This window comes from Vespa velutina, chromosome 6 (genome assembly GCF_912470025.1).
Source record: "Vespa velutina chromosome 6, iVesVel2.1, whole genome shotgun sequence".
NCBI lineage: Eukaryota > Metazoa > Arthropoda > Insecta > Hymenoptera > Vespidae > Vespa > Vespa velutina.
In genome coordinates this window covers 6193019-6218713 of record NC_062193.1, presented here as the reverse complement: position 1 = coordinate 6218713, position 25695 = coordinate 6193019, and the positions used below count along the sequence as shown (strand labels likewise).

Genomic DNA, 25695 nt, shown 5'->3' with positions numbered 1-25695 from the left:
AGGAAAAAAGAAAGAAAGAAAGAAAGAAAGAGAAAAAGAAATAATGAAAGAAGTAATGAAAGAAATGAAGGACGAACGTTTTAATAACAATTTGGCTCAACAAAATTGCGATCTTAAAACTACGTATCTATGTATGTATGTATGTGTGTATGTATGTATGTATGTATGTATGTATGTTTTTATTTATTTACTTATTGATTTATTATTTATTTATGCGCATTCGATTGACTTCCAAACGCGATATCATCTTTATCGAGCAATGTCATCGATAGATCGATCATTCTCATCTTTCGTCGCGTATAACGTCGCGAGAGAACTTTCTTTTTTTTTTTTTCTTTTTTTTTTTTTTGTAACATATTACAATGATAGATGATATATGATATATATGATAGATCAAAAAAAGGGAAACTATATTTACTTCGTCAGACGGACACGTTACAAAAATCTATATTATCTTCTTCGAATATCTTTCTCTTCTAATATATCAATCTCTATAAAATGATAAATAATCGATGATGTTGTTTCGAATATTCATTCGATGATACGTATTTTTGATGATTATCCAAAAATAATGAACGAATAAAAAAGAATATAAAAAAAAAAAAAGAAAAATATAACAACGTTCTTCTTCTCGAGAAGGAGGAAGAAGAAGAAGGAGGAGGAGGAGGAGGAGGAGGAGGAAGAGAAGGAGGAAAAAGGGGGTGAGATGGATTAAAGAATATTATAAAGCAGGTACAAATTGCGCGTATTATCTTATATCTTACTCTCTATTACTCAAGAGACTCTCTCTCTGTATAAGTAGAATTGTGAAGATCTATCTTCTCTATAAAAAAAAAAAAAAAAAAAAAAACAAAGAAAAAACAAAAAAAAAATCTATCTCCTTCTCGAAGTAGCCATAGCTCGAAATATCAATCGATACAAAAAGACATACTTCCCTATGATATCTTTTGTACGCGTTATCTTGCTGGACAGGAAGGAAGGAAGGAAGGAAGGAAGGAAGGAAGGAAGGAAGGAAGGAAGGAAGAAGAAGGATAATTCGATCGGTAATTTAAACTCGACTCCATCCTTCGTTAGGGCCACGAGGAATATAGAAGAAGATAAAGAGAAAAAAAAAAAATAAATAAATAAATAAAAAAGAGAGGAAAAAAAACACACACACACACACAGAAAAAAAAAATGTAACGTGAAGAAAAGAAAAATCGACGAAAGGTTTTTTTTTTTTTTTCAATCGTTAAACTACGATCGAGCGTACGAAACTCGATGAAATATTTAAAGTGATCGGGCTGTGCTTGTACTGGATGACAGATGGTCCAAACATAGACTATTTATTATAAGGGGAAACATAAACGAGAACTTAAAAGAATAGCCTAACGATGTTCTTCCTTTTTTTTTTGCTCTTTTTTTTTTTTTTTTTTTTCTTTTTTTTACGCGGCACGTATCTAATAATGTACGAGAAAAAGGGAATGGTGGAGCAAATAAATAAATGAAAAAAAAAAAAAGAAAAAAGAATTATACGATTAATACGATTGCAAATATTTTCATGGGATCTTAAAAAATGCGAGATCGAAAAAAAGAGAGAGAGAAAGAGAGAGAAAAACTCTTTTACTTGTAACTTGATACGTGTCGCGTAATTAGACACTATAAATAATAATATAAACAGAAATCACTATACGATGTTAAACTATGACGGATTTTAAACGAAAGATTATAATAGTAATAATAAAAAAATAATATTGATGATGATGATGATGATGATGATGATAAAGATGATAATGACGACAATGATGATGATGATGGTAATGACGATGATGATGGTAATGACGATGATGATGATGATGATAATTAAGAGAAAAAATTATTCAAATAGCGGATATATTTTCTGTGTAAATTCAGCATATATATATATATATATATATATATATATATATATATATATATATATATATATATATATATATAAATCTGAGATAAGACCAGGTGTCTTATAGATTCAAAGTCTTGTCGTTGTAACGATGGAAAGCTAACCTTTGCGCTTCTCTTCGAAGAGACATCGCTTATAACTTTGATGCATTCGATGGAGAAAATATATATATGTATATAAAAATGTGTATGTATATATATATATATATATATTAGCATATCTAAATGCACATTGACAAAAAAAAAAAAAAGAGCGAGCTCCACTCGAAGAGATGCAAGATCGCGCAGAGGGAGTAATCGTTTGAATGTTGATTGTTAAATGTTAGGATAGATGAACCGTGCTTTAGGATCCTCCTCCATTCCTTTACCCCCTCCCCTCCCCCTCTCCCCGCCTGCATTCCGCCACTCTCAACGAAGAATCCAACGCTGAGAACTTTCTTTCGATTGCTTTTATTATTATTCAGCGTCATTTCGTATGGAATAAGATCGTCGATAAAAAACGAAGCAGCGATCGAACGTTGTTTTCTTTTGTGTTTGTTTCTGTTTTTTCTTTTTTTTCCCTTTCTTTCTTTTTTTTTTTTTTTTTTTTTTTCTTCTATTTACGCGATTGCGTAAATGTTATCTCTTTATATATTATATGTACTAACGTTTTTTAACATCACGCTTGATAAAAAATCGAACAAGTTTTACTTGAGATTTGTGGAAGAAGCTTTGACTTATTTTTTTTTTCCCCCCTTTTTTTTCTCTTTTTTTCTTTTTTTTTTTTTTTTTTTTTTTTTTTTTTTATATATATATATATAGAGTAGCTCGTGTAACATTACTCGTCAGATTTCGAGAACGAAGAATAGGAAAAAGTGTTGTGTTTTTTTTATATATTATTGATATGTGTTATCCAAAATAAAATACAAGTTTCGAAAAAAAGTATGCTTTCCTATATCATTAGGGTATCGTTAGATCCTACGAAAGGGCCAGAAATTATTAATAGAAACAAAAAAAAAGAAAGAAAGAAAGAGAGAAAGAGAGAAAGAGAGAAAGGTAAGAAAAAAGAAAAGAAAAGAAAAGAAAAAATTCTCATATCTAGACGTAAAAGCGAATCGTCCGGCTCGAGCAACACAGTCACTGCCCGTCGCTTGTCCGCAACGAAAATCGCTTCTCGTTTCAGACGATCCGCTAAATGCCTCCAAATATGGCATATATACCTATTTTGAGATTAAAATAATCTCACGTTTTTTAGTAATGAAGCCTCGGTTTAATGAGATTTCTATCAGTTTAGAAAAAGGTATTAAAACTGAGCATCCCTCGGAAATAAAAATGCTATATTAAAAGTTAGGTTTTTATGATTAGTTTAACGCCAATGCCTAGCTATTTATTATAATGAATGATTATTGCCAATTACTTATGTATTATACACGGAAATCTGTAAATATTTTATAAATAAATAGATATTAATGTTCGTCATTGCACATTATTCTTTCTCCTAAAGATTCCATTTTCCATTTTTACAAGGTCTCTCGATTGAATTATTATATTTCTAAAAATACAAACTTTTTATATAGCTTAGGGTTATTACATCTTTTTATTCCGTGAAAATAAAAAATTATAGTATTTTCAGAAACATAAGAAATCTTAAGTTATATCGTGTAAAATAAGATTACCTTATAATCGTTAAATCTTTCCTTAATATATACATCTTAGCATTATTAAAGATAAAAGTCAATGTATGAAAGTTCAAATACTAGAACCATTTGACAAAGACTTATATGAGACTTTTAAGAAGCCATTGTTTCGAGTTAAAAAAATATTACGACACTGTTTCTAACTTCTGTAATAATTGCTGGCCAATATAATCCCAATATCGTTTCCTGATCTTATCGTGATTTTCAGATAGCTCTTTGCACAGCTATAAAAACAAAAAAAAAAAACAAAAAAAAATTACAAATATAGAAATGAAATACGTATGTCAATGGAATATATGTTTCATAGTAAAAAGATCTATATTTATATTTTATAAATATTACCTTTAGAGCATTGCTGATGTGAAATATTGATTCAGATGATTCGTCGTTTATACAACTGTCCAGGCAAATATCGATGATACAGGCTAATAAATGATTGGTCCGATATCCTGCCTCATAAAGTTCTACACATTTTTTACGTACTTTGTCGTTACGAGTTAAACCGGCACTATCGTGCATAAGTATACTAAAGGAAGAAGATACATTTTATGTCCTTTTATGTAATACATAAAGACAAATAATTTATAATTAGATATAATGATAATAAAATGTAATAATACCCTCTAAGATAATTCCAGGCACTTTCATTCCCTTTGACTAATGAAACTTTTTCCAAAGCAAAATCAACTTCTTTGTCGATTACATTTGATTCAAACTTGGTTGTATTACTTATAACAAAATAACGTTGATTCCATGCTGAATTATTTCTAACATCCTCATTTAATAATTGTTCTACGTATTCCAACTCTTTGTCGTATAAACTGCAATTTAATATGATACATTATAATTTGTAATCCTCTTAAAGTAAATAATTAACATAATAGAATGTTTATACTAACTTAAATGTTTTAATGCACCATTGACGATGTTGCCAAGCATGATAATTTTTTGCATCTTTTTTTAAAATAACTTTAGTAAATTCCAACTCTTCTGAAGCATCTTGCAGCCATTCCACAATAACTTTTCTATGATACCAAACTTGATAGTTCTTGGAATTATATTTTATAATTTTATCTATATATTTTAATTCTTCTTTTAAATCTTTTCCCAAAGATTTAAGTATTTCCCTTCTGAATTGCCATACTGTGTAATTTGCAGGATTCAACCAAATACAATCTTCTGTCAATCCTAAAGCACGTTCTGATTTCTCTCCAGATTTTAAAATTGCTCGAAAGTAATCATATGAATCTTTAACTAAAATTTATAAATAATATATATATATATATATATATATATATATATATATATATATATATATATATACATATATATAATGTGTGCAAGTAAACATAAAATGAAAACAAGTACAACAAATGTAAAAGATATAATAGAAATATATACATATATATTTTGTAATTTGAAAGAAAATTTAAATACATTATAATTTACATTAGTTAGAGTAAAATATGAAATGAAAATATTTGTAAAATAATACTTACATTTTTCAGAATAAGCAATAGCAACAATTGGATTTGGACCATCATCTTGTGGCAAAGGTGTCACATCATTCCATTCATCACGATCTCGATATAAAACCCATTTTTCAGCTCCGTCTCCACCGATTAATTCCTCATCCGAACTATCCGACATATTTTAACTTCATAAATTCAATGTAATTGAGAAAAAAAGATTTTATTATGTCTTTATTAACAATAGGTTCGCTTTACAATCAGTGCCGTACTACACGCCCTCTACACTTATTGGAATACTTTGAGAATTTGTCTAAATCTAAAAGCATACTTTTATTTTTATTAATACGGTGTTTAATGAACAAATGTTGAGCTTTGAGTTTATCTATTATCATTTACAATAAGTGACAAAATATAATAAAAATAATAATAATTTAATTTCTTAGTAAAAAAATTTAACTAACATTTAATATCTTTTATTATATTCTATTAAACAGTACATATACGAATTAAAATGTTAACCACTATATCAAAAATATTTGGTCGCAATAATTATACAAGTTAGTATACAAATATTATAATGAAAAATATAAAATGTTTCTATATAATATATATCCATATAATATATATATACATAATAACATTAACATAATTTGTATATATTAATTCATAATCTATTCTATTATAAAAAAAAAAAAAAAACACATTTTACAAAATTATTATTTTATTAAATTTTAGATTTAAACATTCTCTTCAATAAATTTCATACATCTTACATAAAGTTATTACAGCAAGATTGGAGAATAAAGTAAGTTTTTCTTTTTTTCTTTCCCTTTATTTCATTGATGGTTTTATATTTTGAGTATTTCTTATAAATTCATCATTATAGAAAGGGATTAACAGAAAATCCAAATGCTTTTGGACCTTTGACAAATATGGCAGATTATTCATATAAAGATGGGAGACCTACACCACTTGGTACAAACCAAAAAAGGCGCATAATTAAACAACAAGAATATACAGTATGTATATTATGATTATAAAAGTTGTGATTATAAAAATATATAGAGAAGATATATAAAATTCTTTAATAATATTCAATTTTTTAGAAAAGGATTCATAAATTGGTTAAAGAAATAGATAATGCAGTTGAAAGACATGTAAAATTACAGGAAATAAAAGCACAAGAAAAACAACGTATTCTTGATAGCAAATTGAAACCAAAAGGAGATCTTTTATTAAAGACACAAAAACCTACTACATAAGATATATTTAAAAGAAAAATTTGTATAGAAATAATATCCCATTGATATTTTATATTGTATATATATGTATTTGTGTTATAAATACATTTATGTAAAACCTATTACATAAGATATATTTAAAACAAATTTGTAGACATAATATCCCATTGATATCTTATATTGTGTATATATAGATATATATATATATACATATATATATATATATATATATATATATATATATATATATATATTTAGTTTGAGTTATAAATACATTTAAATAAACATGTATACATATTAAATATAAGTTTAAAATGATATATGTATTATTAATTAAATATAAAATATACTCCAAATTTGTCATGAATAGGACAAAAAAATTATTGATTTATGGATAAATATTAGAATCATAAACATCGATAAATTATTTAAGAATTATTATATATCGGTATTCTACTAAATTTCCTTTAACGTTACTTTAAATAATTTTCGTATCCTAAAATAAACAAACAATAAAAAAAAAAAAAAAAAAAATAAAAGAAAAATTATGATTTCTTTCCAAGTTTTGTCAAATATGATTGGTTGTTTATAAATATTTAATGTATCTATATCTTTATATGATTGGTTAGTTGGATAACTGCCATGCAATGTCGCGTGTTGTCTCTCTGGTGATCATAATATTAACACATCGACTTTCCTTTCTTTAGAAATCCATTTCATCTCAGACGTGTATTAATGTTGGTATAAAATACACTTATAGTCAAAGTTTTTAATTTTTATAAAAATATTTAACACAACAAACGATTAAAAAATTGTAATATACGTGCATATCATTTCAAATATTATTGTTGGGTAAAAAAGCACGGACCAAAATGGGTATACCCAAATTTTTTAGATATATAAGCGAAAGATATCCTTGCCTAAGTGAAATGTTGAAAGATTATCAGGTATTTACATATAAGTTGACAGACTAAACGATTATTATAATTAACATATAGATATAATGTCATTTTTATATTTCATTAAACCATTTATAACTTTAATTTATTTTCAATTTTACTTTATTATTAAATTTTATTTTATTTAAATCTGAAATGTATTGGTTCATGCTGCTTTATATATTCGGAATTAAGAAGTTACATTTCTTTTTTTTTTTCCTTTACACAGATTCCAGAATTCGATAATTTATATTTAGATATGAATGGCATCATACATGCTTGTTCACATCCAAATGATAGTGACATAAATTTTCATATTACAAATGATGAAATTTTTAACAATATATTCCATTATATTGAGATATTATTTGGTATGATTCAACCTCAGAAGTTATTTTTTATTGCAATTGATGGTGTAGCCCCAAGAGCCAAAATTAATCAACAAAGAGCCCGTCGTTTTAGAGCCGCTAAAGGAACAGAAATGCAAAAGGCTAAAGCCAAAGCAAGTGGTATTGACTTAAAAGAGGAATTATTTGATTCTAATTGTATTACGCCAGGAACAGTTTTTATGTCTGAAATTAGTAAACGATTAAAATATTTTATTACGTACAAAGTATCGACAGATAAACTTTGGCAGAAATGCAAGGTTTTATTTAGCGGTCCAGAGGTATTAATTCTAATATTTTATTAAATTATCCTAATATTAGGAAAGATAAAAATTATTAATATTATTTAAATTAAACATTTATTTTGAAATATCTTTAGGTTGTAGGAGAAGGAGAACATAAAATAATGGATTATATACGATATTTAAAATCACAAATAGATTATGATCCCAATATTAGGCATTGCTTGTATGGCCTAGATGCAGATTTAATCATGTTGGGTCTTTGTACACATGAACGTAATTTTTCATTATTAAGAGAAGAAGTGAAATTTGGGAAGAAACAAAAAAAGGTTTTAACACCTGAAGAGACAAAGTTTTGTCTTCTCCATTTATCATTATTAAGAGAATATTTAAATCATGAATTTTCTCCCATCGAAGATAAATTATCTTTTCCTTTTAATATTGAACATATAATCGATGATTGGGTATTAATGGGTTTTCTTGTGGGAAATGATTTTATACCTAATTTACCAAATTTAAATATTACAAATGGGGCATTACCAATTTTGTATCATGTATATATGGAAGTCTTACCAACTTTAGAAGGTATATAACATAATATATTTTTAATATTATCATAATATAATCAAACATTATAAAATATATACATATATATAAGAAACAATGTTAATTATAAAATTAATAAATTTAGGTTATATAAACGAATCAGGAAGATTAAGACTAGATCGTTTTGAAATATTCATGGAACGGCTAAGTCGCATTGACATAGAGAACTTTGCAGAGTATTACTGTGATCTCAAATATTTAGAAGCTAAAATGAATAAAAATAAAAATACAGAAAATGACGAACAAATTTCACAAAAAGACGAGGATTCATCTAAAAATTGTTCTCCTTCAATAAAAGTAGGCAATTTAATAAGATCATCCATAAATATGGAAATGGTATTTATTTTAATATTTAATACATATACATATATGTAGATATATATATAGTAGATATATGTATATATATATATATATATATATATATATATATACATGGCTTGAACCTTATAGTCACTTTCACTTAATATCATATTTTATAGCAAGATGCAGAAGAGGAAAAAATCAAATATTCTCATGACGATGGATTAGATTATGAATCTGATAGTGATACATATAATATGGAATTTATTCTACACAAACGTGATTATTACATGAATAAACTAGAATATGAAGATGTTAATGAGTAAGTGTAGTTTTTATATTCTATATTCTATATAAATTGTAAATATATTTAACTACAATTTAAACAATGAAATTTTTTGTTACAAGAATTAAATCACTATTAAAACCTACTTACACAATACAGTTGCTTTTTAGAGATGTTCTGCGATCCCAAGCAGAAGGATATGTTAGAGCTATTCAGTGGAATTTACATTACTATTATAATGGATGCTGCAGTTGGTCTTGGTATTATCCACACCATTATGCTCCATATATCTCGGATATAAAAGGTTTTAAAGACTTAAAATTCGATTTTGAATTGGGAGAACCATTCAAACCTTTTCAACAATTATTAGCAGTATTACCATCGTATAGTAAACAATTACTACCAGAAGCATTACAATCATTATTAACTGAAGAGGAATCACCTATTATTGATTATTATCCTTCTGATTTTAAAACTGATTTAAATGGCAAAAAACAAGACTGGGAAGCTATTGTACTTATACCGTTTATTGATGAGAAAATTTTAACAGAGGGTAAATAATATAAAATGTTCTTTTATAATGTATATAAAATATATAATTGATAAATTAACATTATTGACATTTATAAAAGATAGTAATAGTATTAGTAATAGTAATAGTAATAGTATTAATGTGATACTTTATAATAATAGTTGACATATTGAAGAATTTAATTAATAAATAATTTTATTATGATAAAATATTTTCCTATAGCCATGGAGCCATATTATGTAAAATTGACAGTCGAAGAACATGAAAGAAATAAGCATGGTCCAATGTATATGTATTCATATGATAAAGAGATTTTGGGTTTATGCCATCTACCTGGAAATTTACCAGTAATTGAGAACCATGCTCAAATAAAAATAATAAATCGTGAAGATATTTATGTTCCTAAAGAAAAATTAGTAAAAGGATTACATCCACGTGTGAAATGCGATATACATTATCCTGGATTTCCTACTTTAAAATATATAAAACATACAGCAAATTTAAAGAAAGCTAAGGTATTTTTATATATATTTTTGGGGATTATCATTACGAGCTTTTCATGATTAATATAAATAAAAATCAAATATTGAATGTAATAGGTGAAAGTATTTGAACAACCATCAAGAGGTGACAATATGATTTTATATATACAACAACAAGAGGAACCAAATTTAAGACAACTTGCTGCCTCTTTATTACATAAAACCATCTTTGTAGAGTGGCCTTATCTACGAGAAGCTCATATTGTTGGTGTATCTAATCATAAATGGAGAATAAATTTAATCAATCCACAAAAAGAATATTCTTCTGACAATATAGTAGAGGAAGAATTAAAGGGAGCTTGTGCAGTTCAATGGACTTCGGAAATAAAATCTATTGTTGAAACGTAAGAAAAAAAATTATTATTATCAACTGCATATATACATATATATATATATATATATATATATATATAATCATACATCATATTTACTAGTAATTGTATTATAAATAATTTTTGTGTAAACAGGTATAAAAATCGTTTTGGTATAGACGTTGGTAAAACTAATATTTTAATCCATGCACAACCATTAATAGGCAGTAAATACATTTTTGCAGCACAAGGAAAACTGTCTGTAGAGAAACAATGGCAGGAAATGCCAACGTTTTATGCTTATCAAACTATAGTTAAAGATATTTCTACATATTGTGTAAATCCCTTGTTGTATAAAACTATTGATGAAATATTTGTACCAGGAAGTAATTGCTTCATGTTAGGTCATCCGCATTATGGTGCCATGGGAGAGGTATTTAATTATATTTACTCTAGTATATTTAATAATAGTTTATATTTTCTTGAAACTAATATGATAAGTGTTTTTACCTTATTAAATATTTAAATATTTAAATATTTATGAAATAGGTAATTGGGCCAAAGATCAATATGAATTCTGGCAGAATAAAAATATATGTGAAAGTTGTAACTGAACCAGATCTAGCTGTGGTAAAACAAGCATATACAGAATCAAAAATACAATATATTTATGGAAGCACAGCTGCTCAGAGATTAGGAATAAGTAGTCATCTTTTAAGTAGAATTACTGGTACAATTTATATTATGCAGAATAATACAAACGAAATTATTAACGTCGGATTAAATCTGAAGTTTAATAAAAAGAATGAAGAAGTAAGCAATTTTTTGGAACATACACAATACATTTTAAATGATCATAAATTATTTTTCGAAAGTATTACGTAATTAATCTATAATATAATTCTAAAATGTTAAAATATAACAGATACCAGGCTATACCAAAAAAGAAAATGGTCAGTGGTTGTATAGTATAAAAGCTGTTGATCTTATACGTGATTATATGGCAAAGTGTCCCGGTTTATTTGAACGATTGGCACAAAATATTACAAATGATGTTTTTAATGAAGACGAACTATTTGATAAGTCGTACGTTATACACGTTTTATTATTTAATATCAAATAATAGATTAATATTATCTTATATTAAAAGATATTCTGTTTTTTTTTTTTTTTTTATATTTTCTTTTTTCCTTTTTTTTTTTTTATAGATCAAATGAATTAAATAGTATTATAGCTTGGTTAAAAGAGCAACATTTCCGAGGAGTAGAGAGTCGTCCCTGTGGAGCAAATATACTCGAAGCAGATATAGTACAAAAAATAGAACAAGAAGTGGACAAATATTATGAAATGTATAATGATTCAAACAAAGCAGTCGTAATACAAGTGAAGCCACAATTACTTTTTAAACCTGAATTATATTCACGTCAGCTTCCACCCGATCCAAAATCTTATACAAGATTATTAGATAGAATTGTTTGTATCAGAGGAAGCTTTACTGTACCAATCGGTTATAAAGGAACTATTATAGGAATACAGAAAACGAAGGCAATTATAGATAGTATTTATGATGTTTTATTTGATAAATCATTTTTAGGTAACTATTGTCTTTACTAATTTTCACTTGAAGATATATGTATATATATATATATATATAAATAATTAATGTTTTATTTCATTATTTTAATTAACTTTATAAGGTGGATTAACGTTCAATGGATGTTCCGAACATCGTGGTTATAAGTTATCAATCACTGACTTTATTAATATTAGTCATGGTGAACGAGTAGAACGTGGAAAATCAGGAATAGAGAATACATCCATTGAAACAACAGATTCTTGGAGACGATATCAAAATGCAAAAAATCAAGTACATAGTAATGTTAAACCCATAACACAACATAAACCTTCCTATGAATTGCAACATGCTTCAAAACAATTATCCTCTGAATTTCAACAATTATGGAATGAATTGCATAAAATAGAGGTCAGTTTAATGATCTCTATAAATATTTGAGACATTTATAAATTTTATATATTCTTTTTTTATATATCTGGTAGGATTCAAGCGGATCTTCGAAAACTTCCAATACGAGTATCGTAGAATCTAATGAAATCAATAAACAAAAAAGTAAACAAATAGTAAGTATTGTATTTTGGCAAAAAATCTAACGATAGTTACGTTTTTGATAAATATGTACTTGTATTTGTATTATTTCCTATCTTCTTTTACATGTAAAATGATAATAATTTGCATCAGTGAAACATTAAATTATTTGATGCATTGTTATCAATATCATGTTATTCCTATCATTTTGTGCTGCAGGCATATATATATATTTATTTTCTATTATAGAGTCTTTTGTATTATTCTATTTTTTTAGACGGTTATATTATTCTATTTTTTTAACGGTTTATTATTTTAAAAACAAAATAATTAAAAATATTAGTTCAGTTTTTCATAATAATACTTCTAAACTTCAGTCACAAGATCCCAGTGCTTTCTTGAAAGAAGTGCTGAAAATTTCTGATGACAACACGCTGATAAATTTGCCAACTAAATCAAGTGGTACTTCCGCGAATAAAAATCAATCCCAAATCCATAAATCATCGGATGCCCCACCATTAGTTCAAAAATTATTTGATGTAAGCATATTATTCTTATGCTTGAAGCACAGTTTCCACCAAATTTTTATATGTTTGTCCATGTCTAAAAATATACATGCAAAAATATTGATACTGCTTATCCTTATTTACAGTATGCTAGACAAAAGAGAAACGAGGTAAAAGATGACAAGAATTCTATTTGGTATTGTTCACACTTATTAAATCATTATCAAATACTTGGTATGGGTTTACCAAGATATGATTATTTTTTAAATGAACAAACGAACCTGATACAAGCTCAAATTCTTTTACCAGACGCGAAAGTATATTTAGGTGATCCCTGTTTGACTCATGCACAAGCAGCAGAAAGTGCAGCAAGAAAAGTATATGAGGTAAAATGTATGCGACATAACAAATACAATGATTTCTTCGGACGATTTTATTAATGATATTTATTATTGTTAGGAATTAAATTTAGAAAAGGTACAGAAGCCTGACATGAAACTTTTATTAAAACCTCCGTCGCAACAATGGGTTAATATGCGGCAAAATAGTTCCTGGTCACAAAACATAAGACCACCAATGGTATTACCATATATATCAAAACCTTATCAAACTTCTGATAATCCAGTGGCACATTGTTCAAAATGGAATATGAAAATGCAACAAAATCCAGGATTTGCCCATATGGCACCTCATAATAGTCAAATTAAAGTACAGACGAGACAGAAGACAAACGAATCTAAATCTGAAATTAAAAATAGTACATCGTTCGTACCATTGCAAGCCCAAAAGAAAAGTAGAAATGTTAATACAAGACAAACTAACAAAGAAACAATCCAGAATCATGCAAACAGTTCTCAATCGGGTAAACAATTAGCAAAGCAACAAGAGACAAAAGAAACAACATTCCCTAAGGTTTGTTAATTGATTCAATATTATCATATTTGATGTATAAGAGTAGTATAAGATATATTCAAATATTTTCCAGCCTCCAAAACCATCAAACGTTAACAAAACTGTTGAGAAAGAAGTACGTGTACAAAACAATTTACAATCATCGCCAAAATTACAAAAATCTGAACGACCTAAACGGTCACGCGTTGCTGCCAAATTTGTTTCACCTCCAGCGACAAATGGAAGTGAACAATAAAGACTTTAATTCAAGGGGGTTTAGGGTTTCGTAATATATGTAGATATAGTTGTATTTATCCAATAGAACTCATTCTTTTTTTTTTTTTCTGCAAGATATGTAATGCATTATCGATGACTCATCTTCAGCAATTCTTATAAAACATTTCTTTGTCTCATTTTAAAGTCTCAGTATACAAATTGAAGTTTCCGTCCGAATGTGCATGCTTGTACGGTGACTATTTGTAAACAGAGGTTTAATAATGTTCATATAGTAACACAATTTAGTTATTGTATTATATGTAACAATAAGGAAATATATGTGATTTTCTTTCATTCATAATTAACATATATTTTACGTTAAATCAACAATCATCATTGCTTTTATGAAATGTTTACAAAAATTGTAATTACGAAAACAATCATATTTTAGTTAGAATTTATAACAATGAAAATGTAATTATTATTATATATATGTAATTAAAATTTTTATTTTATGTATTATAAACAATGAGATTGAGAGTAGTCTTAATTCAGACTAACAATACTTTCGTTTCTGGCATGTATTGGATAAAAAAGAAGATCATGATCAATTTTACATTTAATACTTCGAGATTATTTGAATGTAAAAAATTTATAATATATGATCTCTACAAATTGCAGAATATATACTTGCTCTTTTGTTTATTTCTTGTATTATGATTATAATTAGAATGTATCAATTTCTCAGAATATAAAAACAAGAACACAAATATACTTCAAATAGATTTTCGTAAAGCTATTATATTCTGAAATGTGATACATTCTTTTATCCCTATTTCATATTTTCACTTCTCATTTAAATACATTCATATATATATATATATATATGTTTGTATATATATACTATACACAAATATTTATAATACTTAACATTGCAAAAACTTTGAAGGAACATATAGGGAGCTATACAAAAAAAATGTACAACTAGGATAAAAACAAAAAAATACAAACTAACATTATTAAACAAAAATTAATGTTATGCTAGAAACATATAAAGTCCTTTTGGCAGTTATCTTTAATTTAAGGTAAAATTGTGAATACTCATAAAGAAAAATATCACGTTATACTATATAAATAAAATTAGCATTTACAAGTATATAAAATATTGATAAATATAAGTTAAATAAAATTAATATTTTATACAATCATTTGTATATCAACTTTACTTTCATTACTAAAAATGTTTACGTTTTGATATACACAATGTAGTCAAAAAAATAAAATATGATATTTTTTGATATATAAGAAGTGAATCCTTAGATTATATCATATTTATTATGAAGATATAATTTCTTAATGATTATACTATTTCTTAGAATATTTTTTTTATTTTCATATATCTAAATCCACTTATGAAAGCGCATCGTTATAGTCCTATAGTTTTTTGTCGACACTTAAGACTAAATTCTTTCAATGCATCATAAAGACGACGTCTACTTGTCCGTTCTCGTAAAACATTACGTATAAAAATTTCTTTATCCACATCACTAGCTGCAGGTCCAGATTGACTTTCAAGTGAAACACGAAGCCATTCTAACATCCAAGCCGCACACATTTTATTTAATGACAGTAAAACTTCCGCATGAGGTTCTAAATTGTTTCGAGGCACTTCTCCTCCTAAAATTATACATATGATTTTCGTTTTATATTACTTTACGACTGCTTGTATATTAAATATTAATTTTTACATACCAACACACCGTAGTATTACAAAAACAAGTTCTCGTCCGATTGGTCGAATAAAATCTTGTAAATGTGGAGTTTGCATAATAGCATGAGTAAGAAAACATGCTGCTGCTTTGACTGTTCCTGTTTCGGGAAGTAGTAAGCAAGTAATACCTAAAAAAGTAAAACGACGTATGCGTAATAAAAATAATAATTTTTTACTTTTATTATATAAATCCATATATATATATATATATATATATATATATATATATATATATATATATATATGTCGATAAAGAGAAATATTTTACCGCATCGTAACATATCAGGAATTTGATCTGATACTTGGAGCAACATTTCACCATTCTTTTTACAAATTTGGGCAAGCAATCCTAAATATGCTTCCATTAGATCCGACCAATCAGATAAATCGCCATGTACTGATTGGCATGCTTTAATACCACCTAAAGTTATTGAACTTAATTCTGCAAAAACAGGCCATATAATACTATCTGGATCTTTCCCAAATAATAATACCAATTGGTTCAATAAATTTAATGCAGCAGGATGGGGCCAATTCTTATAAGAAGTTGATAAAATTGAAAGTAAAGGACGTGCATCTGTTTCTGGATGTAATAAAGATGATAATGATTTTTGTGCACATGTGTGCATTGCTTCTAATGTAGCATTATCTTGACTCCATTCAGGATGCACAATAATTTCATTAAATATTGGCAAGAGTCCGTCTAAAACAGCTTTTCCTATAGGACATTCTAAAGTCGAGAAAAACATAGTTGCCATTTTTAATTGATTGGTAACTGCTACACGAGCTACGAATAATGGTTGCTTCAACAGTTCTTGAATTTTCACTATACATAGGCCCAATGTTGCATCTAAATGTGTTAATTGTTCTTCCACTGTTGGAAGTATATTTAATAATTTTCCAGCTGCATACATAAGGCGTTGACCTTCTCCCCCTTCGGACGTTACATTTGGAAGAGTTCGTCCTATTGTATTAAGTATAGATGGTGCAAAGGGTGCAAGATATGCCCCGCATTCTCTTGTTAAATCTTTAAGAGCCATACTTGCACGAGGTGCTGTAATTGGACCTTTCCAGAGACCCAATGTTACAAGATGTAATACTCTTTCAAGCCAAGGATCGGGATGCTCTCCTATCCATTCAGCGTATGCTCCTATTGCTGAGCACGCACATGCTAATACCTATGATGAAAATAAAAATTAAAGTTATATAAAATTTAAGTTATAAAATTATATAAAAATTAAAGTTATATAAAGTTATATAAAGTTATTAAAAATTAAGTTATATAAAAGAAAATATATTGACAATAATTAAGAAGATATATATATATATATATGATATTTATTTACTATGAAAATTATGCTTACTTCTCCAGGGTAAAGATCATAAGGTATATGGGATACAATTAAATCCATCAAGGCAGGAATGTAACGGAATTCTACCAAGCCAACTCTATCTGATAAAGCTTCAAAAGCATGTAATGTAGATTCTACATCAGTCCATTTTTCTGAATTATCAAGTGGCTCACTCAATCTCTGCCCAAGGAGTATTAATAAATCTTCTCCTAAAACTCTATAAGAGTAATCTAATGTATCTGCAGCGTCTTGTCGATAACATCGAAAGAGTTCTCGTTCATCCGCATCTCCACTTTCGTTTGGTGATGAAGGTAATGTAGATTTTCTTAGTAATGCATTTGCTAACCGTGCATATATTGGTTTTAAAGCATTCAATGCATGACTTTCAAGAGGTGAATCAATTGTACCTAAATCGTCTTGCAATGTAAACCAAAAGGCAAATGGAATAGAACTACGAGTTTCATCTGTAGGATATCGCCCTTCTTGTTCTGAACACTCTAAAAGTAACTCAATTAATCCTTCGGATGTCCACTTTTGAGTTGCATCACCTTCACCTGCGAGAGCAAGTAAAAATGTCCTACTATAAGCTTCTCCCATAGCTGTTAAAATTTCACAAAAATATTTTCCACTATGTTCCCGTGCCATTGTGACTAAACTTCTTGCCCATTCCCAAAGTGTCTGTGGTCTTTTGTGTAATTCAGGATGTGTTAATATCATAATTAAACAATCTTGTACTATTTCCCAACTACTAGTATTGTCTTCGTGTGAATTTTCCCTTAAATAAAAATAATGTGTTAAATATAATGTGTTTAATATATAACAAAGATGTAATCTATGAAGTTTATATATATATATATTTATGTACCTGTTTGGTGCATAATGAGATGCAGCAACTAATAAATAAGGATAAATTTGACCACTTATTTCTAAAGGTAATTGGCCAAATTTAAGCCAAGAAAAGGCACATTCTAATCCCAAAAGATATAATGTATCATTTTCCTGGTTATTTGGATTACATGATGCAAAAACTTGTTGTAAAAGCCAGATTGTTTTACTCCAACTACTAACTAATCCATCCTTTGGTTTTCTTTTTACAGCTTGTCTCATTTCAAACTAATGAAATTATAATAAGAATATATTAATGTAAATATGAAAATATTTTTTTAAATTTATTTATAATTACCTCTCCAGGAATAGAAAATAATACTCTTAATAATAACTCCAATTTTGGTGGTGAATCATATGGTAATATTTCTATTAACTCTTCTACTAAACTTTTCTCCTTGTCTTTACTTTCAAAATCATTGTTACTATGTGCCAGAAATGCAGCTAACTAAAATATATATTTTTATATTATACATCAAATGTATATAAATAATAATCATAGCTTTTTAGAATTTTATAGGAACTTTTTATATATCTTTAACTTTCTAAAAATATCTTACATTATTAATCCCTATATATATATATATATATATATATAAAATAAGAGATCTTATGAATATATTACCGCTTGGCAAAGTTTTGAAAGTACAAACTTTGGAGTATTTGATTGCGTAATACTGCTAAGTAAACGTTCACGTAAAACAGGATATTCATTCTTAGGTACTTCATCCCATTGTTTTGATATTTTTGCATGTAATGTCGTTGCGGCAAAAAACTGTACTTCCCGAGACTGTAATATTATTAATCATATATAATTTATCAATAAGAATATTTTAAAGAGAGAGATATTGTTACATAGAATCTATCATTTGTACTAACCTTTGAAGGATCAAGAAGCTGCCATACAAAAGTCCATGCTTCGGGGGAGGCTTGAACCTGTAGCAACCAAGTGTGAGCTTCATTATTTCCTGCAGCATAAAACTGCTTAATTGCTTGATCCACTACAGTTGCATAATCCATTCCACGTTCTTAAATCTTCTTATAAGGATTTGTTAATAATTGACAATATTTCGTATATTCACGGATATAAATATTGAAGCAAAAAATATGTTTCTTCTTTCGTTCAAAGTCAATGTTAACATTGATATCGTTATTTAAATTTTTAACATTTTATGCATTAATCATTTTATTATAATTTATAAATTCGAAAAATGCACATAACCTATGTACACAACATTGAACACAGCTGATCCACTTCCTTTGCTTGAGTAGTAATGTGTGAATTATACATGTGTATGCACGTGGATATATACCTACGCGTATGTGTGATTTACAATGAACTACAAACTACGTAAAGAATCCGTAAAATTTGTGTATTGGGCTTTACCCTATTTTATTCGGTTGTTATAAAACTATAAAACTGTTTAATAATTCTTTAAAGTTTCATTGTATTACTTTTATCTGTTAATTTAATAAATTTAAAAGCTCGATAAAAATATCGTTATTTCAAATATACCGTTATATTTGAGGTTAGGATGATTGTTGTACGCGAACGAAAGTATAAATTGATATGATCATTACTTGTGTCTTTATTTTCTTATGATATACATGAAACGCATTCATATAAAAATGGACAACTCTGACGAATCGCCTAATAAATGTACATTAGTTTTGTAATAATTTTTGTGGTTATATGAGTATTAAGAAATTATTGTAACGTTGTTATATATTTTTACAGTAGCTCTTGTTGAACGAAATTATATGCCACAAGGTATACATTTGGTTGATCCAAATGGTGTAGCAAAATCATCGAAACAAGATTTAGTTGCATTAGCAAAGGAAATACAAAAAGTATATATTTGTTAAGAATGTATATATATATCTTTTTTTTTTTTTTCAAGTAGATATAACAAATATAACTGTGTTTATTTTACAGGCTGATGATTACATCAAAGCCAATGCGTGCAATAAGTTGCAAGTGATTGTAGAACAAATGAAATTTCTTCAAAGACAAGCTGAAAGTATTTTATTAGAAGTTAATCAAAATATTAAATTGCATCATGCTGCTTGTAATTTTGTAAAACATCCTGGTCAAGTATATCATTTATATGAACGCAAGTCAGGTCAATGTTATTTTTCTATGCTTAATCCAGAAGTAAGTATTAAAAATAATTTATTTTAATAATGTGCCATTGTTATTTTAATATTTTGTATCTTATAGGAATGGGGTAGTTCAGGTCCTTCTCAAACTTATAAAGGATCATATAGGTTAGAACAGGATCATTCGTGGACACCCATCTCCGATATTAATACAAAAGACAATGAATTAAATCTCTTTAGTAAACTCCTTTCGAATAATGGAATGTTAAATAATAGTCTGGATACACTTGCTCTTAATATAAATTCAAAATAGAAAATATTGTTTGTAATCACGGAGAATAACAAATTTATGACCAAAAAAAAAATATATAAATATATGTATGTATAAAGAATTAAAAGGCATAGTCATCTAATTCAACAAAGCAGGATTTATTTTGGAACTTATATTAAATATAAGTAGTATTCAATTTTCTTCTTCTTCGAATATCCCTTTTTTCTCTCTTTACTTAATATATTTTCATAAATTTCAGATATTATCTACATAATTACATATGTATACTATCTTCAATTGAAATATTCTATACATTAATCAATTATAATCCTTAACTATTTTGTTTTTATTAATTCAGGCATTATCTTAATGTCGGGTGTTTTCTAATATAATATTTGAATATATTTGGTAAATTTCCATATCTTTCTAAAGGCAGTCATTACGTTATTTGCTTCAATAAGGAGCAATGTAATAATACATAAAAATTTTATTTAATACGATGTCGAAATAATAATGTCGTAATTCCAATTGGTAGCTTTAATTCCAGATAAACTATTCTTTGTGCAGTAGTTTCTCATATTTTACTTTTTTTGCAGTATATGCAATAAATTTCTTAATAAATACAATTGATAGCTATATTATACAAGAACATCATTATTAAAGACAAATAAAAATATATAAAGCATTTACCAAAAAAATTAATGTAATTATAAGATTTTTGAAAATGATGTTATTTTAAAAAATGAACAAAACCTGATTAAAGTCGCCAACGTAGAATATGACGGGATCTTTTTATGTGTTTAACTTGTTCTCTACGTCATGTTGTGTTTACTTTGTGTGCTGAAAATACATAGATCTTATTTAAATATATTATACTACATTAATACGCAAAGTAATTATCAATATTTTCTTAATATTATATCATAAAGATAAATTATATAGTTCTTACAAGGTACTGGTATCCTGAGAGGTTCTGTATCTTTTATAATACATTCATGTGTTTGATTATGGAAGAGATACTGTATTAAAAGTTGTTTTTCTTCTCCTACACATGGATCATAAAATCCAGGTAACTGACTCTGTAATATCACAAACAATTTATTAGTAATAGTAAACAATAATTACGAATAATTCGAGTAGTACGTAATAAATTATAATCAAATAATACCTTTGATGCATCATGAAGAATCAATCTAGAATCTCTTACTAAACATTGCAAAGGAATTGTTACATCTATAACTTCATCTCTACTTCGTCCAGCTTCTTCAACAGTGGATCTATCTTGCAAAGGATAAACAAATCGTCCATAAGAAGCTTTTGTTATAACCAATCCTTTTTTAGATTCTTCTTCTGCTCTTATTCTACTAAATGTAGCTCTCATTAATTCAATAGCAGCTTTGGCTTCTTTCTGTTTTTCTAACATTCTTGTCTTATTCACTTCTTTCTGTTTCTCTTTATCTCGTTCTTTTCTCTCTTTTATTATTGGATCAACAACAAATTTCTTGACAACAGTCCATGTTATAAATGGCACTACAGTTGCATAAAACACAGGAGCTGGAAGAATTTCTTCACTTATGTGAATTGGAAATGCATATGTTTGTGAAGCTCGGTTTAATTTAACTTTTAATGTTACTCCCGTTGTTACGGAAATTCGTACGGTGGCTGCAACTGAACTATGACGAGAAACCTTCTTTTCTACGCCATATTCTAAGAATGCACCGAATGTACCTATTCTATATGAAAAAATAATATAAACATATGCTTAAATTCTCTAAAACAAATAAAATATGTAAATAATTCTTTCTACTAACCGTATGTTTCCACGTATTTTGAGTTCCTTTTCTTTCATTTTATATATATAATGAAGATTAATATAAGAATGTACAATACCTAAATGTATTAAAATTGATGCATAAGAACGAGATGTATCTCTTACAAGCATTGTACTCATTGCACTTTGTATTCCTGCTCTATATGTCAGATATCCGACTGTATGTTTATCCAATTGCATAGCTAAGGCTGTAAACAAGAAAATCTGATAAAATATTTTCACATAGTTTAAAAGTTTATATAATTTTATGAATTAGATATTCAAACAATTTTTATAAAAATTAAAAAACATACTTCCTACAAGACCTGGTCTCACACCGTGCGCTGTAAATTGTAATATTGTTTCACAATCACAAAATAATCTTTTTGTTAAAGTTCGAAATCCTTTTAGTGATATAGTTGGACCATTGCCTGCACCTACATCTAATTCCAGCCATCCCTTAGAAGATACTAATTTTTTTGCAGAGACATTAATGGTTCCATGACCAGTTCCATTTTGTGTCGCCAATGAACCATATAAAGTTATAGTATCTTTTAAAGTAAGAGGTGCTTCAATAGATTGTGTAAATGACATTCCACTAACTTCAATAGATGAAAATATATCCATACTACAATATTATTTAAGATATTCAAATATCATATATAACATAATTGTATTAATATTAATAAGAATATATTAATAACTAGAAAATATGTATTACCTATTATTGTAATCATCATCATATTTACTAAATAAGTCTGTAGCATTAATATACACAGTTACGTTTCCTTTTGGATTTGTATGCTCTTGAAGTCTTCTCTCTTCTCTTTCCCTTTCTAAACGCTCGTATTCTTCTCTTATTTCTGAAGGAGTTTTAGTACGTTGAACAATTTCCCATCCTTCTGTTTCTAATCCTTTAACTCCCACAGTATCAAATATCGCCCTCTTATGAGGATCACTAAGGACTAAAGTACAAAATAAAAAATTAACTAAACTAAGTATTTTATTGAGTGATACATTATGTTTATATTACAAAAAAATATATAGCTAATGTAGAAAAACTCAAATACATACTCTCATATGCTTTTTTTGTACGGTTGAATAAAACTTCTGCTTCTTTCTTAAGCACTGGATCCACATGTTTATCAGGATGATATAATCTACTTTGTCTACGATAAGCATTGTTAATTTCTTCTGGAGTAGCCTAATAATAAAATTTGCAATATTTAACAAAATGATTTTGTTAAGCTTACCATATATTCCATTAGTTCAATATAAAATATCAATTTCTCATTATTTTTATATTATTTTTAGAACATTAATAATCTTAATTCCATTAAAATGATTAAGTATTGTAAGAACTTTCTTTTCGTTAATGAATATGGATAACAGAAATAAATATAAAGAAATATTTCATTTATATTTATGTATTATAAATATTATTTATTTTTTTTTGTCATTAGTATTTCCGGCATTTTCGAACTTAACACATTGTCGAGGTCCATAATGAAATATTTTTATTAATATCTTTAGTTGTTGATAAATTCGATAACAAAAAATAATAAAAGAAAACTTATGTTTAATTACGTCAGCATTGCAAAAATGCGTCATGTAAAGGGTTCAAAAATAATCTCTCGCCGGGAAATCCTAAATAAGAGGAATTGTTACTTATTCTCACATTTCTTGGGACGTTGAGAAACGTGTAATAGTCATCCTCGACTATTATTTCTTGTTCATTATCTTCTTCCATTATAAATACCGCGAATTTTACTTCCTTTCAAATTAATTTGTTGTAAAAACAATGAAGGCTATTAAAATGTTAATGATATTATATCTAATTCGACCTTTTACTTTAACAGGTTACGAAGATTTCGTCAGCGAACCGGTCCAAAAGAAAGATAATATTATCTTCCGATAGATGGAACTATAATAGAACAGCAGACGCGGGAAAACACGTAAAAATAATTTTGATCTGTGTTATCAAAATGATATACATGTTCCGTTACAATGAACATTATACTAATTGTAAGATTAAACATTATATTATATATTAAATTTATTTCTATAATAAAATTAAGTTGTATATTGTAATAAAAAATAATATACAAATAAATTTGTATTATAAAAAGAAAAATATTCTTTTTTGCATTATCATACTTTATTAATATCGATTAAATAAAAATTTTGCAAAACAATGAAGTGAATTTTGGGATGACAAATCATGCCTCCTCTTCTCTTGACATGTTTTCCTGATATCAAATCCATTTTTCAAAGAGAGAAAAAACCCATTTATCCCAAAGTACGGAAACTGAATTTTGTAACAGGAAAATATAAGATTCGAGCAAGTGGCACGAAAAATTATGCCACCTCTTATTTGCATCTTACTCTTCTGATATCAAATCCAATTTTCGGGGGAACCCATTTATCCCAAAGTACGGAAACTGAATTTTGTAACAGGAAAATATAAGATTCGAGGAAGTGGCACGAAAAATTATGCCACCTCTTATTTGCATCTTACTCTTCTGATATCAAATCCAATTTTCGGGGGAACCCATTTATCCCAAAGTACGAAAACTGAATTTTGTAACAGGAAAATATAAGATTCGAGGAAGTGGCACGAAAAATTATGCCACCTCTTATTTGCATCTTACTCTTCTGATATCAAATCCAATTTTTGGGGGAAACCCATTTATCCCAAAGTACGGAAACTGAATTTTGTAACATGAGAATATAAGATTCGAGGAAGTGGCACGAAAAATTATGCCACCTCTTATTTGTATCATGCTCTCCTGATATCAAATTTAATTTTTGGAAAAACAAAAGCAAGGTTTGATTGAAAACTCATGTATTTTTTATTTGTAATAAACTTTGATTTTTTTTCTTTTACAAATCCAATTATTTATATTTTTATACACTTTTTATACAGATACACATGTATATATATATATATATATATATATATATATATATGTTATGATAATTTATAAATATATAGTTACAATGCTATGATTATTAATATTTATGAAACATTGAACGAAATTAAAAAAAAATGTATGTCAGAAGTGGGATTCGAACCCACGCCCACAGAGTGGACTGCGACCTGAACGCAGCGCCTTAGACCGCTCGGCCATTCTGACATTGATAATATCGAACAAAATATATTTTATATATTAATATATTACTCTATTTACAATAATATATGTTAATTATAATATATTTACATTGCAACTTTATATATATATCAATTAATTGACTCATTAACTTAAAATATTCCGATATATTCTAATATAATCCTATTTTAAAGTAATTCTATAATATTATTATTTGGTGTATATAA

At 27.2% G+C, this 25695-nt stretch overlaps 7 protein-coding genes and 1 non-coding gene across 13 annotated transcripts in view; 4 read left to right on the top strand and 4 right to left on the bottom strand.

Moving 5' to 3' along the window:
• LOC124949825 (Kv channel-interacting protein 4-like) overlaps positions 1-854 on the top strand; it is a 36603-nt gene extending 35749 nt beyond the window's left edge. The window contains exon 7 of the mRNA XM_047495552.1: positions 1-854. This exon is cut by the window's left edge and continues 4986 nt beyond it. The gene's annotated coding sequence lies outside the window, so the exon portion shown is untranslated.
• A 2517-nt stretch (positions 855-3371) lies between these two features.
• Positions 3372-5358, bottom strand: LOC124949645 (protein farnesyltransferase/geranylgeranyltransferase type-1 subunit alpha). 2 transcript variants are annotated; one of them, XR_007101117.1, is made up of 6 exons: positions 5096-5358; positions 4496-4850; positions 4217-4417; positions 3939-4122; positions 3576-3820; positions 3372-3451 (listed from the first exon to the last, which is right to left on the bottom strand). XR_007101117.1 is itself a non-coding variant. In XM_047495104.1 (5 exons), the coding sequence occupies exons 1-5, from the start codon at positions 5244-5246 to the stop codon at positions 3722-3724; spliced, it is 990 nt and encodes a 329-aa protein (XP_047351060.1). In that variant the 5' UTR covers positions 5247-5358; the 3' UTR covers positions 3372-3721. The 2 variants fall into 2 exon arrangements, 1 of the variants encoding a protein (XP_047351060.1); XM_047495104.1 differs by having other exon boundaries at positions 3372-3820.
• On the top strand, positions 5335-6431 carry LOC124949646 (39S ribosomal protein L52, mitochondrial). Its single transcript, XM_047495105.1, has 4 exons — positions 5335-5625; positions 5804-5873; positions 5955-6087; positions 6175-6431. Exons 1-4 carry the CDS (start codon positions 5580-5582, stop codon positions 6328-6330), a joined length of 405 nt encoding a protein of 134 aa, XP_047351061.1. The 5' UTR covers positions 5335-5579; the 3' UTR covers positions 6331-6431.
• A 476-nt stretch (positions 6432-6907) lies between these two features.
• Positions 6908-14874, top strand: LOC124949655 (5'-3' exoribonuclease 1). Of its 3 annotated transcripts, none has more exons than XM_047495146.1 (18): positions 6909-7256; positions 7477-7914; positions 8013-8460; positions 8567-8778; positions 8961-9103; positions 9238-9620; positions 9822-10114; positions 10199-10485; positions 10609-10885; positions 11002-11265; positions 11378-11538; positions 11661-12046; positions 12150-12436; positions 12511-12591; positions 12934-13095; positions 13209-13448; positions 13522-13974; positions 14048-14874. In XM_047495146.1, the coding sequence occupies exons 1-18, from the start codon at positions 7182-7184 to the stop codon at positions 14207-14209; spliced, it is 4752 nt and encodes a 1583-aa protein (XP_047351102.1). In that variant the 5' UTR covers positions 6909-7181; the 3' UTR covers positions 14210-14874. The 3 variants fall into 3 exon arrangements, with proteins under 3 accessions (XP_047351103.1, XP_047351102.1, XP_047351100.1); XM_047495144.1 differs by having other exon boundaries at positions 6910-7256; positions 8567-8817; XM_047495147.1 differs by lacking the exon at positions 12934-13095 and having other exon boundaries at positions 6908-7256; positions 8567-8817.
• LOC124949656 (importin-13) lies at positions 13481-19472 on the bottom strand. The gene is made up of 8 exons (XM_047495148.1): positions 19057-19472; positions 18803-18967; positions 18476-18625; positions 18158-18405; positions 17305-18067; positions 16209-17118; positions 15922-16068; positions 13481-15846 (listed from the first exon to the last, which is right to left on the bottom strand). Exons 1-8 carry the CDS (start codon positions 19195-19197, stop codon positions 15596-15598), a joined length of 2775 nt encoding a protein of 924 aa, XP_047351104.1. The 5' UTR covers positions 19198-19472; the 3' UTR covers positions 13481-15595.
• Positions 19473-19474: 2 nt separating this feature from the next.
• LOC124949658 (uncharacterized protein C1orf50 homolog) lies at positions 19475-23170 on the top strand. 2 transcript variants are annotated; one of them, XM_047495151.1, is made up of 4 exons: positions 19475-19837; positions 19919-20028; positions 20114-20332; positions 20399-23170. In XM_047495151.1, the coding sequence occupies exons 1-4, from the start codon at positions 19777-19779 to the stop codon at positions 20588-20590; spliced, it is 582 nt and encodes a 193-aa protein (XP_047351107.1). In that variant the 5' UTR covers positions 19475-19776; the 3' UTR covers positions 20591-23170. The 2 variants fall into 2 exon arrangements, with proteins under 2 accessions (XP_047351107.1, XP_047351106.1); XM_047495150.1 differs by having other exon boundaries at positions 19477-19837; positions 19916-20028.
• On the bottom strand, positions 20686-24255 carry LOC124949657 (dnaJ homolog subfamily C member 11). 2 transcript variants are annotated; one of them, XR_007101122.1, is made up of 9 exons: positions 24037-24255; positions 23433-23562; positions 23080-23323; positions 22673-22986; positions 22360-22567; positions 21717-22281; positions 21498-21627; positions 21302-21388; positions 20686-21181 (listed from the first exon to the last, which is right to left on the bottom strand). XR_007101122.1 is itself a non-coding variant. In XM_047495149.1 (8 exons), exons 1-8 carry the CDS (start codon positions 24106-24108, stop codon positions 21366-21368), a joined length of 1686 nt encoding a protein of 561 aa, XP_047351105.1. In that variant the 5' UTR covers positions 24109-24255; the 3' UTR covers positions 20686-21365. The 2 variants fall into 2 exon arrangements, 1 of the variants encoding a protein (XP_047351105.1); XM_047495149.1 differs by having other exon boundaries at positions 20686-21388.
• A 1157-nt stretch (positions 24256-25412) lies between these two features.
• Trnal-cag lies at positions 25413-25495 on the bottom strand. Its single transcript has one exon. It is a non-coding gene; the product is annotated as a tRNA-Leu (tRNA).
• Between the last annotated feature and the right edge of the window lie 200 nt (positions 25496-25695).

Bases quoted from the DNA above. Each gene is read 5' to 3' on its own strand.
- LOC124949645 (XM_047495104.1), bottom strand. From the start codon at position 5,246: ATGTCGGATAGTTCGGATGAGGAATTAATCGGTGGAGACGGAGCTGAA. The intron at 4,418-4,495 runs GTTAGTATAAAC...ATTAAATTGCAG, and splicing joins TGGTGCATTAAAACATTTAA to TTTATACGACAAAGAGTTGG. The intron at 4,123-4,216 runs GTATTATTACAT...TTCTTCCTTTAG, and splicing joins GCCTGGAATTATCTTAGAGG to TATACTTATGCACGATAGTG.
- LOC124949646 (XM_047495105.1), top strand. From the start codon at position 5,580: ATGTTAACCACTATATCAAAAATATTTGGTCGCAATAATTATACAA. The intron at 5,626-5,803 runs GTTAGTATACAA...ATTAAATTTTAG, and splicing joins TGGTCGCAATAATTATACAA to ATTTAAACATTCTCTTCAAT. The intron at 5,874-5,954 runs GTAAGTTTTTCT...TCATCATTATAG, and splicing joins CAGCAAGATTGGAGAATAAA to AAAGGGATTAACAGAAAATC.
- LOC124949655 (XM_047495144.1), top strand. From the start codon at position 7,182: ATGGGTATACCCAAATTTTTTAGATATATAAGCGAAAGATATCCTTGC. The intron at 8,818-8,960 runs GTATTTATTTTA...CATATTTTATAG, and splicing joins CATCCATAAATATGGAAATG to CAAGATGCAGAAGAGGAAAA. The intron at 13,096-13,208 runs GTAAGCATATTA...CCTTATTTACAG, and splicing joins TAGTTCAAAAATTATTTGAT to TATGCTAGACAAAAGAGAAA.
- LOC124949656 (XM_047495148.1), bottom strand. From the start codon at position 19,197: ATGGATTATGCAACTGTAGTGGATCAAGCAATTAAGCAGTTTTATGCT. The intron at 18,968-19,056 runs GTTAGTACAAAT...ATAATATTACAG, and splicing joins AGCTTCTTGATCCTTCAAAG to TCTCGGGAAGTACAGTTTTT. The intron at 18,068-18,157 runs GTACATAAATAT...TTTTTATTTAAG, and splicing joins TCTCATTATGCACCAAACAG to GGAAAATTCACACGAAGACA.
- LOC124949658 (XM_047495150.1), top strand. From the start codon at position 19,777: ATGATATACATGAAACGCATTCATATAAAAATGGACAACTCTGACGAA. The intron at 19,838-19,915 runs GTACATTAGTTT...ATATTTTTACAG, and splicing joins TGACGAATCGCCTAATAAAT to TAGCTCTTGTTGAACGAAAT. The intron at 20,029-20,113 runs GTATATATTTGT...TTTATTTTACAG, and splicing joins TAGCAAAGGAAATACAAAAA to GCTGATGATTACATCAAAGC.
- LOC124949657 (XM_047495149.1), bottom strand. From the start codon at position 24,108: ATGGAAGAAGATAATGAACAAGAAATAATAGTCGAGGATGACTATTAC. The intron at 23,563-24,036 runs GTGAGAATAAGT...TTTTATTATTAG, and splicing joins TTCTCAACGTCCCAAGAAAT to GCTACTCCAGAAGAAATTAA. The intron at 21,389-21,497 runs GTAAGAACTATA...ATGTATTTTCAG, and splicing joins TCTCAGGATACCAGTACCTT to CACACAAAGTAAACACAACA.